The following is a 16,910-nucleotide window of genomic DNA, read 5'->3' as shown; positions in this document are numbered from 1 at the left end:
TGATCTACAATCAAGGAAGGAGTTGTATCAGGAAGAGGCTGGAGAAAGAGGTTATCTGGCTTCACTTAAGTCTCAGTAATTGCAAGGAGGTCTGTGTTTTGTAGACGACTGCATTGATTTGATCTGTTTTGTTTGCAATGCTTTGGGCATTGATAACATAACAGGTGTGTGGATGTGGTCCAGGCTTTTGTTCAACATTAATTTGAAGGGTAAATATTAGCAGGCTGGGAAATAACTTATATAAATATTTTGGTAGTTTGATTTGTTGTTTGACAGGTAGAATGAGTTTGAAGAATCTGAGCAGGTGCAGAATAGTGTATGGATGTTAAGGGAGATACGTATGATGGTGAAACTGGTATTTGAGAAGTTGGGAAAATGGGAAGTCAAAATGGATTTGGTGGCATATTTTATGCTAATGGTAGAACGGTGTTTGTACTGAGGTCAAGAAGAAGAAAGTAACAAAGAAGTGTTGCTGGTTAGGTTGCGGTATTCTGAGAGAAAATTGGGGAGTGGAGTGAGATGTTGTAGATGTTCAGTAATTGAAGAGTGTATCAAGAAAAGAGGGATGAATAAAAAGTGATGGAAATTAAAGTGTGAAGGAGGAGAAGGCAAAGAAGTATTGTGTGGGAATAAGGAAAGGAGAGATGTCAGAGGTGCAAAGGGAAGGAAGGATAGATATTTCTTTATTTCTTTATTATGTCTATTCTCGATCATCCTGAACAATAATTATGGAATTAGTAATAGTTTTTTGTGCTGTGAATTGTAAATGAATTATTAAAATATTAAAATGTTGCACTGTTTTGGAGCTTTTCTCCCGGGCCTCCTGAAAAAATGGACATGTATCCAGTGGTCGGTAAATCCCAAAAAAAAATAAAAAATAAAATAAAATTTACTGAGCAGTCACTGAGTAACTGAGTGGGAAAGAGAATGTCAGAAGTACTGTGGTGGATTATCTATCAACAGCGTAGCGAGTGGGTGAGTAAAAGAGAGTGAGGAGGAGAATATTAATAGTATTGTGATGGATGGTATGGGGTGGGTGAATGCATGAACATTTTCTGATATGTTGCTAGTTTGTGATGTCTTTAAAAAGTAGGAGACCAGTGGGAATAAACATATAGATCGGGGTGGGTTGGCTGTGGAATTGGGGGTGGGAGGCTAGTGAAGCAGGTCACACCTCCACGTTAGTGGGAGTCAGTCTGGGCCTATTCAAACTCAGTGTTTTGGCTTACCCAACCCAACAAAATTAAACAAATGGCAGAGTTGTGCTGTAGCTGTTACATATGGAAGCCAAAAATGAAGGTACACTTCTGTAAATTAGTAATAAGGCAAACCCTGCAGAAGAGGAGCAGTACAAGTGCTATGATGTATTGCTGGGTGCTCAGTGATGCTTAGAAATGAAAGTAGACCACACAGGGGGAGATTACAGCAGTAAAAACACAGGTAAGCAATGTATGTCCTCTGTATATGCAGTCTTGGGTGTGGGAATCCTTTTAACAGTTGAACTGCATTTGAAGTATTTTTGCTACTGTTTTAACTGCTTTTCTGCAAAAAAAGTTCTAAGCTTCTCTGCCACCTTTCCTGTAACTAGTCTAGTCCAGATAAAGACTTGCTGTATCCATGACTGTTTTGTAAGTTTCTGAGCCCACCAGACCTTTCTGTGTTGGAGGAAAGCCTTCTAGCTTATCAGTGGGGGTGGTAAGCACTAGGTAGCCTATCTCCCACAAGAGGAATGGTTTCTGGCCCAGAAATTGTATTTTATTGGCTGTTTGGGCAGGTTTTCCACCCCTGTCAACTTTCTGGTTTAAAAGCCTATGTTTGTATGGATTTGCTCTTGTTTAAGCTCCACAGATCCAGTTTTGGCCTCTTGCAGACTACAAAAGCAACAGGAAAGAGAAAGAGATACTCTGAGTGCCTCCATTTCCAATTTTTCATAATTTGCTGCTCTCTGCACTTGCTTTTTTGTCATTTTTAATTTGTCTGCATTTATTTAAACTGCATTTGCCTTAATATTGCTACACACAAGTGTGCTATCTTGTACTGCATTTAAAGTGTTTTTGCTACTGTTTTAAATGCTTTTCTGCAAAAAAAAAAAAAAAAAAAGTTCTAAGCTTGTTTGGCCATTCGGGCAATTTTTCTATCCCTTTCAAGTTTCTGGTTTAAAAGCCTGTGTTTGCGTGGGTTTTCACACCGCGCAGTGGCGCTCAGCTGAGGTAAACTATTACCGATGCCAGAAAGTCTTCTCTTCAATTTTTTCCCTTAGAACGTGCTTGTTCTTTTACTTCTTGCACCTCAGTTAGCTTAATTGGCTAGCACTTTAACAGGCTTTTGTAGCATTTATTGTGCTATCAGCACTAGCTGTTCCTACGCAGTAACAGCACCAGTACTTATTAGTTATGACCACCCATCCTGGTATGATTGTAGGGCAATTTCCTGTGCTTTCTCCTGCTAACCTGGTGCACTTGGGCATTCTGAGACAGTGTGGCAGCTGTCTAATGTACACAGACAACCCTCTCCTCTTACCTCCCAACACTCATCACTTTGAGAGATGTACTTATATCACCAGACTGGAAGCAGTGCATGCTCCAACCAAGACCGGACTAGCTGGTCAAGAAGAGAAGGTCAACACCTGCAACTCACTACAAAGGACACACAGCCTCCAAAACACCAACCAACATAACCCACACATAGAAACACAAACCATACATACACCCACCTTCGCGGAGGCTCTCAATAAAAATTTACCAAAACAACAGAGACCCCTGAGACAGAAACCCACTTGACCACCACAACACCAACCCCAGAACACATAGCTCACCACCACAGTGTGCCCCTCAACCTAAGCCCTTAAGGCAAAACACTTTGCCCAATGTACTAATCATAGGAGACTCAATTGTGAGGCACACTGATGTCCCACTCACTAGGTTGAACAAGGAGAAGGTGACAGTCAGTTGTCTATCAGGTGCCAGGATCCACCACATAGCAGATCCACTCAGGTCACTCCACAACAAGTACAATATGACTTAGTCATTGTCCATGTGGGTGTGAATGACCTGAGACATAGCTCCATGGACTACATGAAAAGAGATATGATGGTACTCTCAGATTATGTGTCCCAGGCATGTATGACCCTAGCCCTGAGTAGTATTCTACCGTCACCCAGAATATCACAGTATGAGCAGAAAATGATTTACTTTAACAACTGTCTAAGTTTCTGGTGTCATTCTAAGGGGATCCAGTATCTGTCTGCATGGGACAACATGATCGACAGACCTCGATGCTTTGCCAGAGACAGGCTGCATCAGTCACCCCTGGGATATCTGTTACTGGCTAAGGCTGTTGTCACCCCTATAGTGCCGCTTTCAGGCAGTATTCCAAAGATCAAAATTCCACCATAACAGCTACAAACAAATGCAATCTGAGGGTCATGCTGCTCAATGCTAGAAGTCTAAATCTCAGGATGCACTCACTGGAAGCTCTCCTCAAAATGGAGAATGTCGATATCTATGCTGTAATGGAGACCCGGTTTAAAGAGGCAGAAAGCATCCTTGTGCTCCCAGACTACAACTCATTCCATACCTTTCAGCCCCAGAATATGGCCAGAAGCTCCAAAGGTGTTGGTGTCTCCATATTTATAAAGGATACGCACACCTCTAGACTGGTAGCCCAGCATAATGCATCCGAGATACTTCAGGTACGACTAACACTGAGTAAGATGGTGATACAAGTTATAGCCTGCAACAGAACCCCAAACATGTCCCTAGACTCTCAATCCAAGTTCCTAAGCACCATGGAATCTACCAAGGTCCAACCCAATACTCTCATACTGGGTGACTTCAACCACCCCTCCATCAACTGGGAAAACTATTTAAGTACCAAACCATCACTTTCTGGAATTTATCAGTTCCAATGCCCTGGACCAGCTCATTCTGACCCCCACTACAGGGAGCAACATCTTCGATGTGGTTATCACCAACATGGGAGACTGTTGCTCCACACCTGTAGTCAATTCCTCCCTGGTTAAATCTCACCACAAGCTGATCACCATGGAAATCTCCATCTCACTTACAACCCCCGCTAAGGTGACCACCCTGAAAAACATCTCTAAAGCCAACATTGAACTCCTAAAAACAGAGGTGGCTAACTTCTCATCACCTATGCCAATGGAAAATACCTGCATGACTGTCGAATCATACACCAATGCACTGTACAAGCACATACACAAATGCATGGACCTTGCCATACCAAACAGAATTAAGACACTCTCCTCCAAAAAAAAAGGAAGCAAATCTGGTGGTCCCCAACCATCAATAAACTCTACAACAGAAGGACGAAACTGTTGCAGAATAAAATTAAGTCACAAGACTGGAAAACTTCCCTTATAAGTCTCAAAAAAAGCTGAGATCCCTTATCAAATCCTCTAAAGTGAGCTATGAAGGCAGAATTGCAGATGACACCAAAAACAACCACAAAGCTTTCTATAGCTATATCAGAAACCTCCAAGGCAATACCCAGATTTGCTCTGAGTTATTGCACAATGGCACCTCCTATACTGAGCCAACAGACAATGGCCAACATACTGTCTGACAGATTCAGTGCCAACTTTACCCCTCCCCTCCCAGGGACCTATCACAATACCAGAAGAAAGCCTAGTACTCACCATTTCTCTGGCACAGGTAGAAGCTGCATTGTCCAAAGCCAAGAATACAGCAGCATTCATGGGACCTGATAATATCCCTGGCTGTGTCGTACATGAGCTACAAAATGAACTGGCACCACATCTGTGTGCCCTGTTCAATCACAGCCTTACTTCAGGCTATGTCCCTAACAAATGGCGCATTGTCATCCCACTCCACAAAGGGGGAGCAACTACAGTCCCTGGGAACTATCTCCCCATTAGCCTGAAGAGTCTGGTATGCAAAGCTATGGAGCACATCATCATGGACCTGCTTAATGAAGATATAGGCAATCTCCAAATTCTCAACCCCACACAGTTTGGCTTTGTCAACTGGAGATCCTACCTGCTGAACCTGGTTGATTTCTTCTAGGCAGTCACCAAGGCTGTTGATGAGGGTAAGGCAGTGCATACAGTCTACCTTGACCTGGCCAAGGCCTTTGATACCATTCCCCACTCAGGTATCATTGATAAACTCACCAGACTAGGCATCAATCGTTACATCACTAGATGGGTTGCAAACTGGCTCACAGACAGGACTCACAGAGTGAAAGTTGCGGATTCCACATCAGACTTTTGACCAGTCAAGAGTGGAGTCCCACAGAGATCGGTCATGGGCCCTCTCCTTTTTGGCATGTACTTCTCAGAAGTCCAGGCCAACACAGAAGGACTTTGGCTGACCAAGTTCACTGATGACTGCAAGCTAGGAGTCATTATCAACTCCCCAAGTGATGCAGACATCCTACAAAAGGGCCTCTCTGAGACCAATGACTGGTATTGGTACCATGGCCTGAAGCTTAACGCCAAAAAATGCATTATCATCTTCTTTAGAAAAAACTTAGTTCCCACGAATTACCACATTGAAGGGAGCCCAATTAACACTGAAGAGAGTAAGAGATCTGGGCACCCAGGTTGACAGCCACCTCTCCTTCAACCACCATATTGCCACTGTGGTTAGAAAGTCCTTCTATGTGGCACATCATATAACCAAAGGTTTCGTGTCCAGGAAGAAAGAGGTCATCATCCCTCTCTAGTCATCCCTCATTAGACCAGTCATTGAATATAATGCCCTGTTTGGCATGTACCTGACCAAACACCTACAACAGCTGGAGAGGCCACAAAAGTACCTCACAAAAAGGATCCTAGGCCTTAAACACATGTCCTACATGGACAGACTCAAGAAACTTCAGCTGTTCTCAGTCTCTTATCATCTACTTAGAGGTGATCTCTGCCTGACTTACAAAGCCATGTCCAACCCAGCCCTACTTGAAGTGCTACACCTAAAGAAATCCCAATTCTCCCATGCCACATGCTCCAGAGATCACAACCTTCTTACCACAATTAACAGAACATGCTGGAGAGACAGGTACATCTCCCAAAGACTGCCCATACTCTGGAATAAGCTTCTCATTCATGTCAAGCAGAGCACCTCGCTGGCCCTCTTCAACAGAAATCTTGACGAATGGATGGGTAACAGAAATTTAACCCCAGGGATCACTCCAGTTGCCCTACTAGATAGGGGCACTGTGAACTAACATCGGGTGGCACGGTGCCTGGGCAATTTTTTTGGGCTAAGCCTAGTACACACCTATGAACTCTGTGAAATAAAATACAAAAACATCAGCTACTACAATTACCTAAAGTATTTAGAGCAGTTAAGAGGCAGAAGAGGTAAATTGCAGGAGACTCTAATGCTGTTGTGTATAACTTTTCTCTTAACTTTTGGGGTGTGTCACACCTCACCATAATTTTAAAGCAGTTTCTCCCCTATACTTGAATTCTTTCTACTTATCAGTATAATGTGCTGTACCCTAATAGTTGCAACCAGTTGGGAGAACCCATAGATGGCCATAGGCATAGGCCAACTAGGTGGCCGCCTAACATACCGCTCTAGCAAGGCTGCTTTTCCAGTAAATTGGATGGTGTAAATAGACCAGGATGGGGGCACCAGTTGGTGTGGGGGAGCACTGTGGAGCTCTTTTGCATAGGGCACCACTTGACCTAAGGCCAATCCTGGGAGAGCCACATCAAAGTCAGACTTTCAGAGGGAAGGCAGCTCATTGTTATGAGAGTTAAACATTGTATTCCTTTATCCATTTCCATGCCATGGCTGAGTTTTAGTTTTCAGACTGACAAGTGCAATACTTTCCTGACAGGATTTACATTGTCTTGTACTTGGCCATCAGTCTTTCAGAATTATTGTCATTTTTCATTATAAGGTTATTGTCAATTCATATAGTCAGAGGAACCTGTTTATTTGAGTGTGTTTTAGTTTTTGAACAATTGGACTTAAATTATGAGGTGGTTTCTGCTGTAATTTTATCATTATTATTATTATTATTATTATTATTATTATTATTATTATTATTATATGTTTTGCACCGGCTTCTTAGCTTTGTAAAGCTACCAAGATTTTTTGAACAGTTTCCGGTTTTTCCATTATATGTTTGAAGGTTTTTGTTGGCACTCTTCCAGCACGGTTGTTATACTGAAAAAAAATGTCTCTTCTGAAAGCTCTAATTCAAATTTGTGTTTGGCATGGAGTTTTTTCTTCATCCCCCTTTTGTCTGTTACTCAGTACTGGACTACTGTTCATACTTGATAGAGCGAAGGCATATAACTTATGATTTTCAGGGTCTACCATGTGTGCTCCAAGCTATTAGTGATAATGCCCATATTTGGGAATTTGAAATTGAGTCATGTACGAATAAGCCCCAAATCTCCTCTGGGCGATACTATAAATGATGGCACTGTTTTAAAGTAATGGTTAAAGAAGGTTTAAAAAACAGACACTGCATTAATTATCCTATCTACTGTGCACAAACATTCCTGAAGGTAGAGTGTAAAAGGTAAGATCTCTTAGTACTGTCAGATACGTCAGCAAGCGATGCACAGTGAGAATAAGAAGCTATGATACTCCATATATGGGGTAGTCACTTTTTCATCACATGAAACTGACAAATTACCGAATCATTAGAGAAGATATTTTCTCTTATGCAAGCTTCTGGTAGGGGATTTTCACTAAACAATGGGGCAGATCATGGTGCATTTCTTTATGTTTATATTTAAGTATTTGCATGCAACTGAAGAATAGGGATGTGAGAAATTATACTAAATTCTGCCACCAAATTTTAAAGATGTGCACCAAAATATATAAGGGCACTAAAATCCATCCCTGGGAAATTTGTATATTTACCATATGTTTCATTTTTATTAATTAGCTTAGTCTTAGTGAACCAAATGCTCATTACAGTGGTGATACAGGGAGAAAAACTCCACAATAAAAACCTAAGAATATTACTTTAGAGCAGTCAGTCAAACTCAAGGAGTATGTCTTTGAAAAGAAGCCAAAAATGCACATAGGCTCTGAGGAAGCCCATGCAGAAAAATGGAGACCATACAAACCATACTCTTATGCTGTCTATATGCTTGCTTAGGTCAACTTCAGGGGATTGAAATGTCAGAACATCGAACCTCTGATCATTGAAGACCAGAGGATCAAAGTTTAGAAATATCAAACCTTACAAAAAACAAATCTAAAACATGAAAACTTCTCATTTCACATTTTTGTAGGGGGGCAAGCCCCCTTGCACCCCTCACACCCACTACTACTTAAATATATCAACTTCGAGATCACACTACATGAAGAAAATGGTAAAGCTCCCATTCTGCACTGTGTGGTGATCTCCATTCACAAGGTTTGATATTTCAAACTTCGATCATCTGGTCTTCACAGACCAGTGATTTGATGTTCTGAAATTTCAGTCCTTTGAAGGGGACCCACTCGGTTCAAACGTCACTTTCCTACAAATGACAGAGAGAAGCTCTAACCACTAAGCCATAATGCCACTCATTTATTAACAAGTTAGTCAGATAATGACCGGCATAGTTGATTCATCTATTGCTTATGGTCACAGATAATATCAGAATGCTCTATGGAATGTGCCATGCTTTGCACATTGATATATAGTACAGGGATCCATAATTCTGATTCCAGAAAATAAGGAAAGGTGATTGTTTTAGCTCAGGATGGTGAAACAAGGATTATATAGCATCTAATGAATGTTAAATGAACTTATTACAGCACCCTGAAGTGTACAAATGGGACCAAAATGTCTGTGGTGAGAACAGAGGTCTCACCCAATAATCAAACAAGGCACCAGATATCATGAAACTCCTCACTGTAATACATCATGACAGACTGTGATCCAGAATCCTGCCTATGGAAAAGGTTAGCAATGTGAAATTTAAAACAGTAAAACACAAACTGATTAACTTCAAAGAGTGATTTGGATCTATAATTGTACTTGTTAGTCTGTTTAGGAGAGTTGCATATCTTAAGGCTTTAGTTGACTAAGCTGAGGTTACAATGTTGGAAGTGTAGTTTGTGCAAGAAATTCTTGAACAAAGAATATTTGCAGGTTGATTGAATTTTACTTGCAGCTAGTCACTTTTGAGTAAAAGACTCCAGCAGCGTGATAACCTGACTATTTTCACTCTGCAGTCTCTCTGAGGAATTGGTTATACTGTCCAGTCTACTAGAATATAATCAAGATTAATTTAGATATGAACTGCTATAACATTTGAGTCCTAAGCTACATGTGGAGGCAGTGATACGTGTACAGTTTCTGGCCTGTAGAAACAGAAATAGCAATAATGTCTTTATAGACTTTAGTTAACTAGTTAGTTACTACTAATTCTGATGTTACTTCTGAGGATACCAAGCAAACATTATGAATGAAGCAAATAGTATTTTGTTTAAGAAAAAGCTTAATGATTATTTATGAGAAGTATATACATAAAAATGTTACAAAACATTTCAAAGAGAATGAGGGATATCAGTTGTCCCATTATCCAGTTAAGCCAGTGTCATGAATTAGTATTTTATAACTGAATGCTGTGTCAGCACTTATTTGTTTAATTGCAGCAAATGTAATATGATTTCCCTTTGTAAATGCATACTTGTTATTTAATTGTCTGCTGTTGTTTATTAACCCTTAGTAAATATTTTGTCATGGTTGTATTGCTGTTACATCTGCCTTTGCCCTGGGCCATTGCTAAGGGTTTGAGGAATAACAAAAAAACAAGCACATAAAAAATAAAGTAAAATAAACAATTTATATTTACAATATAACTTGCCTGTTATGCTTTTCAGCATGGAATTAAAGGAAGTCTGAGGAAAATTAAGGGATTGGGAGGGCGGCCTAATGGTTAAGGTGTTTGCCTTACAAACACAAGGTGCAGCATTTGAATCTCACAAAGGATAATTGGCTAGGCTTAAAATAGCTCGCAAGGGCAGTTAGCTTAGTACTAATCTATGAACCTATAAGGAGCACGAATCCTGTTTCAGAAATGCCTGAAAGGTTTGGTTTCACTACTTGTGGCGACCTTGTTTCCTTTGCAGTAGGGTATTTCACTCAAAACTGGAAACCTAAACACTGCAAATGAGTGGATGAGGGAACAGGCAGCATGAAAAGTGCAAAGTATAAAGTATATTTATTTAACCATTTAAAAACAAAAAATAAATAACCAGGATTAAGTGCTTTTCTGTCTCAGGAAACGTCATCAGAATGAAAATTATCCACTTTCCTCTGCCTTTATATCTTCACTGAAATAATTAGTGGGAATGTAAAAACAAAATCAGTCATTAAAATTTTAAAAGAACACACACACTCTCACACACACACACACACACACACACACACACACACACACTATTTCAACTCTATTCTGCCTTAGAATTAAAAAAGAGCTTCAAACATGACTCATGTGACTTATAAAGTGTTACAATTCCTTTAAAAACATTTAAAAACATTGAAATGTTTTAAAAATAGTGTTAAAAATTGAAAATGTGAAAATGTAAACAAATATAAATATAAATAAAAACTAGATCTCAATTCAACTTTGACCTTGTTTCTTAAGCTTGCTAAGGACATAGAATTATCTTTAAACTGCAAAAGTCTGTGGGCTCAGAATTTCCTATTTAAAGTAGTGACAACGAGAAACGACTGATCCATGTTATATTGCTTTGAAAAAAAATGCATGTCTATTGAGCAATTATTGTAATTGGATCATGGTTTCTCAAATCCTACTCAGAGAGTCACTGTAAATCTGGCTGAAGGTTAAACATGTCACCCTGTTAATACACTTTATATGCACAGCAGACTTGTTTTTAATTTCTATAATCTGCTTGCATACTGTGGGGTTATATTTCATGCTAAATAATGCCCCATGGCTGTCAAATCAGCTAAGAAACAAGCTTGTGCACCTTACACAGATTCTTAGGTATCACTGAACAGAAACATAAATGTAATTGGTAATATAATCCATAAAACATCTCGGCCTGAACATTCCTTCATAAAGTTTAGACATCTCCAGCTCTTCAAAATTACTAATAAATGCAGTCCTTAAAGGATATAGAAAATACAGGTGTTTGTTTCTTGATGTACATTTTCAACATATTTTTTGCAGAGCATGCTTTATCAGCTATGATTTTGGTATTATTCTAATTAGCACCGAAGGATAATTTTGTTGTTATATGAAATCCCATTCTTGGCAAGAACTAAACAGTTTCACCAGTTTTAATTCACATGTAATTTCCTATATTACAGTTCAACTGATTTATAACATTTTAAGCGATGATTCCAAAAATGCACATCACAGAATATATTGCTTCATCAAAGAAAAACATTTCTCAGAGTGCATGTGTGTACATGTATGGTGGGGCAGAGAGACAAACACAGAACTATTGAGATATGCTAGGGATATACCTGTGTATACCTTACAAATCCCCTGCTAATTGTTACATCCAATTTCAGTGTCACTGAAAATTTGAAAAAAATGTCACTCTTTTGTAGTGCTCTCTTACACAGATTTTGTTAAAATGTCCTTTCATTCGACTATTGTTTACGTATGCTTCAGACAATACATTTACTACCTGTTCGTGAGATGGGCTTTTTAAAATTTTGAGGTAAAAGTACTGACAGCCCCAGTGTTGAGCTTGTATATTTGAGTTCATGAATGAAGTTTTGTAATACTGTTGTTTTAATTTATTTGTCCTGTAGCTAAAATATACATATTTTATCAGGTATCATGAACACGAATCCTGTTATTTTCAGAAAACATATTTTCTTTTTCTTGGAAGGACATTTCCAATTTGTATGCAAAACTACCTTTTAAATGAGAAAAAAAATATTTGTGCGACAGGGTTGTAAGATAGCTATGTTACAAAGTTGTTCTAAAATATTAAAAAGCTCACAAAGCCAGATTTAATATTCAGCATTTATAACCTAACCATGATAACTTTCAGTTATTTATCCTAACACTTATAATGCACACTTTTTTATCCATGCTGTCTGTTGAATGACACAGGTATCATGAGATTCAGTCAAAAATTATTTTCATCTTAAAAGGAAACGTTATAACTTGCCAGTAGAAGTACGTAAATAACTGGCACCAAATATGTAGTTGTTAATCTCATTAATTAAAAAACAGTGCTGCTGTGTAAATGCCATGCTTAGAAAAATTAGCCACCTGCAATATAACTTGGTGATAGTGAAATACAAATACCAGGCATTGCCACTACAGAACTTCTCAAACCTTCAGTTATGGAGAAAGATATATTCAATAATAAATATTATCCTCTTCTGTGTCTCTATGCATCTAGTTATTGCTTTAAATAAAAGGCAGGTTTAAAACCAATCCACTTTGAAAAGCAGAAATCACAATTTTAATGACTTCAACTGCACTCTTTAAGGGAATTATATATAACCTTTTATTTACATTTAATAAATGACATCAAAATATTTTTCGGTGATGAATTGGTAAGAATGCTAATTTACAGCACAAAGAAGTCACTCAGTAGATTTTGGGGAGCAGTAATGGAGTGATGTCTACATTGCTATCCCCTCAGTTCACCCCAAAATATAACTCAATATAGGCTCAATCATTTTACTACTAGTTGTAAAATGGACAACACATGAGGCAATTTCTTCAAGTCTTTATTGTTAATTGAAGTATTATCATTCATTAACATCTGAGCTGCAAATAGTTAAGAGGATAAAATACAGTGAACTATTTTAGGCAGGATTTCCTAATAATGATAAATGATAATTTTCAGAGAATAGTAAGCACATTGACAAGTAAAAGATATTGCTCTTACTTAGAACAATTTCACTGAAAACAAAACTGTCGAAAGGATTGCAATGTTTTTTCCTAGTACAAAACCACAGATGCTCATCAATAACACTGAGCATTCAGATCTTAAAAGTGTATTGTATGCAATATATTATGAGGTAGGATGAAAATCTAATGCCTGTTGCATTCATTAACATGCCTGTTTGCTTGTATACATATACAGGTTTTTGACGATGAGGTGGAGATAAATGGTTGTTCAAAATTTATTAAGACACGCAAAGTTTATTTTAAATACTTCTGGTAGGCTGCTTGGATCATTTGCATTTTTTTAGCAGTTTGGTATAATTTTATTCACAGAACCTGCTCTAAGATCAGTCTACTCTTATGAGTTCTTGTAAGCCCAAAGTTAAGTAGAAAATGGCTATTTTCATCTGGGCTGATATTTTAGAAAATGTCATAAATGATCATTAATGTATTACTGCCCTCTTAAACGAATTCATCTCTAGGTAATTTCAGTGACATGAACTGCTGACCTTAATTAATACCTAAGAGGTTAGAGCTGAGTTAGAGGCTGTGAAAAGATATTCTGGCACTATATTGTATACATGCTGACTGCACCTTCAAGCAAGCTAACATTTTAATAATGCATATCAGCGTCTTCGGCACAAATCTTCTTCAAACAACTGAATCACTTCCAGCACCACTTCAATTAACCACAATAATGTACTAATGAGAAATCCATGCTTATTAAAGGAACAGTATTATTATGAAAACTGCAGGTGTGGATTAAATATTGCATAGATGTCATTACCAATTAAATATAGTCTAGCAATTACACCATTCTGAATACATATTTTTATTTGTTTTGGTCCTGTCGTAATGCAAATGAAATTACTGCTCACTGAAGAATGACAGATGGTTAATTCATATGTGAGTTTCTTACCAACTTCCTTTCCAACTTCACTTCTTTTCGAAGCTGTTCTACTTCCATTTTAAGTTTATCCTTTTCAGTCAGGTCCTCTATGTTGATTACAGGCATTTTCTAAAATAGAAATTATTAATGTCATTTTAAAATTCCAGCTATATAATCAAAGTAGACAGTAGATAAAACTATAACTTACTATGACAAAAAGAATGTCTTTCTAAGTCTCAGATGTCAGATCTCTCAGGCAGGATAGTGCTTCCTTGAAACTTAAAGCAAGATTTTTTTTTGGCTCTCCAGTCATAAAGGCATTAACGTAATCTTTGTAATCTTATAATCTGATTAAAGTAAATTCTGCATACTGTGCACTTTACTGCAGCTGTTTAAAGAAAACATTAAAAACAATTATTGTAAGTGTTCTGGAACCAAGGCAACAGTTTAATTTCATTTCACTTAGCATTCTATTCAGTTTTTACTACGATTCAATTGCATGATAAAGTGAATACGGTTTGAGTAGGCATATTTTATTTATTTATTTATTATTATTAAAAATCAGTTTCTTTTTCTACAGTGTTACTTCTGGCCATGTATGAATATGACTCTAAGAAAGCAGTGTTGCTGGTTGTTAAAAAATGGCTGAACAAAAAAATAGCTGAACAAATGGATTCTGTGGCTTGTCTTATTTGTATCAGTAAAACATAAAAAATCACATTTGTGCCTATGTTTTATCTTTATAACCACATACACATTTTCCTTTGCTACCAAAGTTCATAACTTTAAATATAAGTAACCTGAACAAATAGCAGTGAAATTGTTATTAGAAACGAAACAAGTAAAAACATATTATATGTATAAGCAAAACTGCAACTACTTTTTGTGAAATCACTTACAACTGTGGTAATTTAGTAGCAATAATGAAGTGTGGCATACTGCTTACTGTTTGTCTAAACATATTTCTACATATTTCTCACCCAAAATTTGCTACAATTAAAAACTGCACAAATAATAAACAAAGCAAACATTAATCACTTCCCATACCGAAGTATCTTGAGACATACTTTCTCGTTATATACATTCAAACCCACTGAATGAATATGACAATGTTAAGAACTACATATTAAATAAACATTTAGTTTCTGCAACTGAATTTGTCAAACTTGTATTGTAAAATAAAGTAAGGTTGTACCTTCAAAAGCCTGTGAAAGAATTAAGTCCCTTTGCCAAAAAGCCACAATACTTTTGGTTCTTAATAATGAAAACTGACAAATTATTTTTGCTCAGTAGATTATCTCTAATCACAGTAGGAGGAGTAATTTCCTCTTTCAGGTTTACTTTACAAAGAGTTACATCCTTGCCAAAAAAAGACAGTATAGTTTTATTAAATTTAGTTCCTGGTACATCTATTTTTATCATAAGTAATAAGCCACGGAAATCAGCCTTAAAGCAGAAGCCTGTTGATTGTATAGCAGTTTATTTATTTAGAGCAGTGGCCCATTACAATAACACTAGCTGTCCATGTTAATGATAGCAGATCTACCAGAGTCTAGTGACAGAAATGCGCCAGCAGTGGAAATTCACACTGCAGAGAGGACACGTGTGAATGACAGCAGCTGTATCACTGGCAGAAGTCCGCATTAGAGGCAGGAGACCTTATCAGTGGCAAAAAATCTGTATCAGTGGAAGAAGCTCACATTAGAAGAAGGAGACCTTATCAATGGTAAAAACAGTATCAATGGCAGAAACTCACATCAGAGGCAGGAGACCTAGTCGGTACTAAAATCTGTATCAGCATCAGAAACTCATGCTAGCAGCTGGAGATGATGTCAGCATTAACAACTGTATTAGTGGCAGAAGCTGACATTTGGGACAGGAGAGGACATCAGTGATAAAACCATGAAATGAGCATAAGTTCACATGAGAGACAGCAGATCTGACAGTGTTAGCAGCTGCTTCAGTGTCCAAAGCCCATATGATGCACAGAAGATTACATCATAACAACGCTGATGCAGTTTATTATGGCAGTGACACAAGTCCATTAACATAAGCATCAACTACAGTATGACAGAGCCTTACATCCTATGAAGTTGAGTATTGCCCCTCTTCTTTAATGTAATATGAACATCTGAATAAATACTCATTACTGAACTGAGTGGCCTGCATTTCTGCTTCTTTTTCAGATCCTGAAGACACTGCCAATATGCTAGCACACAAATTTAACTTGATCTCCAACCCCCCCCTTGTTGTAACTTGTCTGTTCCATCTCCTTCCAAAGTACTTTGGAGCAGGCCCAAAGCACTCTCTCCAAAACCAAATGCATTAGCTCTATTCAGCCTTGTGACATGCATCTATATTACCTGATTGAAAGTTTAGGTTAGCGAATACCTAAATGTTGATCTGGTAACATAGAAAAATTAAAACAGCGAACGGCCGATTTAACACAGGGAATGAATTCCCTTGGCCGGAAAAAAAAAAAAAAAAAAAAGAAACATTTTAAACCAAAATGAAGTAGGGGGCTTTGCACCCCCCCCCCGATGTGGGGGACTGTGGCCCCACACCCCTCCTAACTAAATATAAAAACTCTGAGATCACTCTACAGTGGGGAAAGGGGCAAAATCCGAGTAATGGCCAAGGGAATTCTTTCCCTGCTTTAAATCATCCGTTCACGTTTTTTTGCTATCGCTATTACCAGATCGATGTCTAGGCATTCACTAACCTAAATGTTCAATCAGGAAATAGGAACTCTTGTAAAATACCCTGGTGTCTGCTTACAAGCACAGCCTCACTTATCCCCTCATAAAACTTTTTAACCTCAATCTCAACACCAGATACACGCTCGAGGCTTAGAGATCAGTCATATTACTAATACAGCACAAAGGTTGTCCTACTACTGACCCAGAGAAGTTTAGCTGTACTAACCTTACTTCATCTACAAAGTAATGCAAGTGTATTATAAGGGAGCTTATAAATAATGATGCAAGTAGTCTGTAATTCCTCATGTCCATCTAGTTTGGCTTTGTGAATATCAGGTCTACTGATCCTGGTGTACTTCTTCACAAGGATGACTAAAGCATTTTAGAATAGTCATTTGGTGCATGCTAACAATAAAGCACTGTATAATAGTCAGTGCACACCGGCTATAAAGCTCTGTATAATAGTCAGTTAGCCTGCACTGAATATAAA

General features: G+C 38.0%; 1 protein-coding gene across 3 annotated transcripts in view; it reads right to left on the bottom strand.

Moving 5' to 3' along the window:
* The window catches only part of GNGT1 (G protein subunit gamma transducin 1), a 325,524-nt gene extending 310,475 nt beyond the window's left edge, over window positions 1–15,049 (bottom strand). The window contains exons 1-3 of one of the 3 annotated variants that reach the window (XM_044067649.1): window positions 14,917–15,049; window positions 13,930–14,109; window positions 13,752–13,850 (exon numbers count right to left, since the gene is read on the bottom strand). In XM_044067649.1, the coding sequence (XP_043923584.1) occupies window positions 13,752–13,847 (96 nt within the window). In that variant the 5' untranslated portion in view covers window positions 13,848–13,850; window positions 13,930–14,109; window positions 14,917–15,049. Of the gene's footprint in view, window positions 1–13,751; window positions 13,851–13,929; window positions 14,110–14,768; window positions 14,857–14,916 lie in introns of those variants that run through there. The other 2 variants (XM_044067650.1, XM_044067651.1) reach the window with 2 other exon arrangements.
* Window positions 15,050–16,910: the final 1,861 nt, after the last annotated feature.

The sequence above is a fragment of the Protopterus annectens genome, chromosome 3.part1 (genome assembly GCF_019279795.1).
Source record: "Protopterus annectens isolate FY-2018-M chromosome 3.part1, PAN1.0, whole genome shotgun sequence".
Lineage (NCBI taxonomy): Eukaryota > Metazoa > Chordata > Ceratodontiformes > Protopteridae > Protopterus > Protopterus annectens.
The sequence above is the reverse complement of the archived record's forward strand: the minus strand, read 5'-3'. Positions and strand labels throughout refer to the sequence as shown.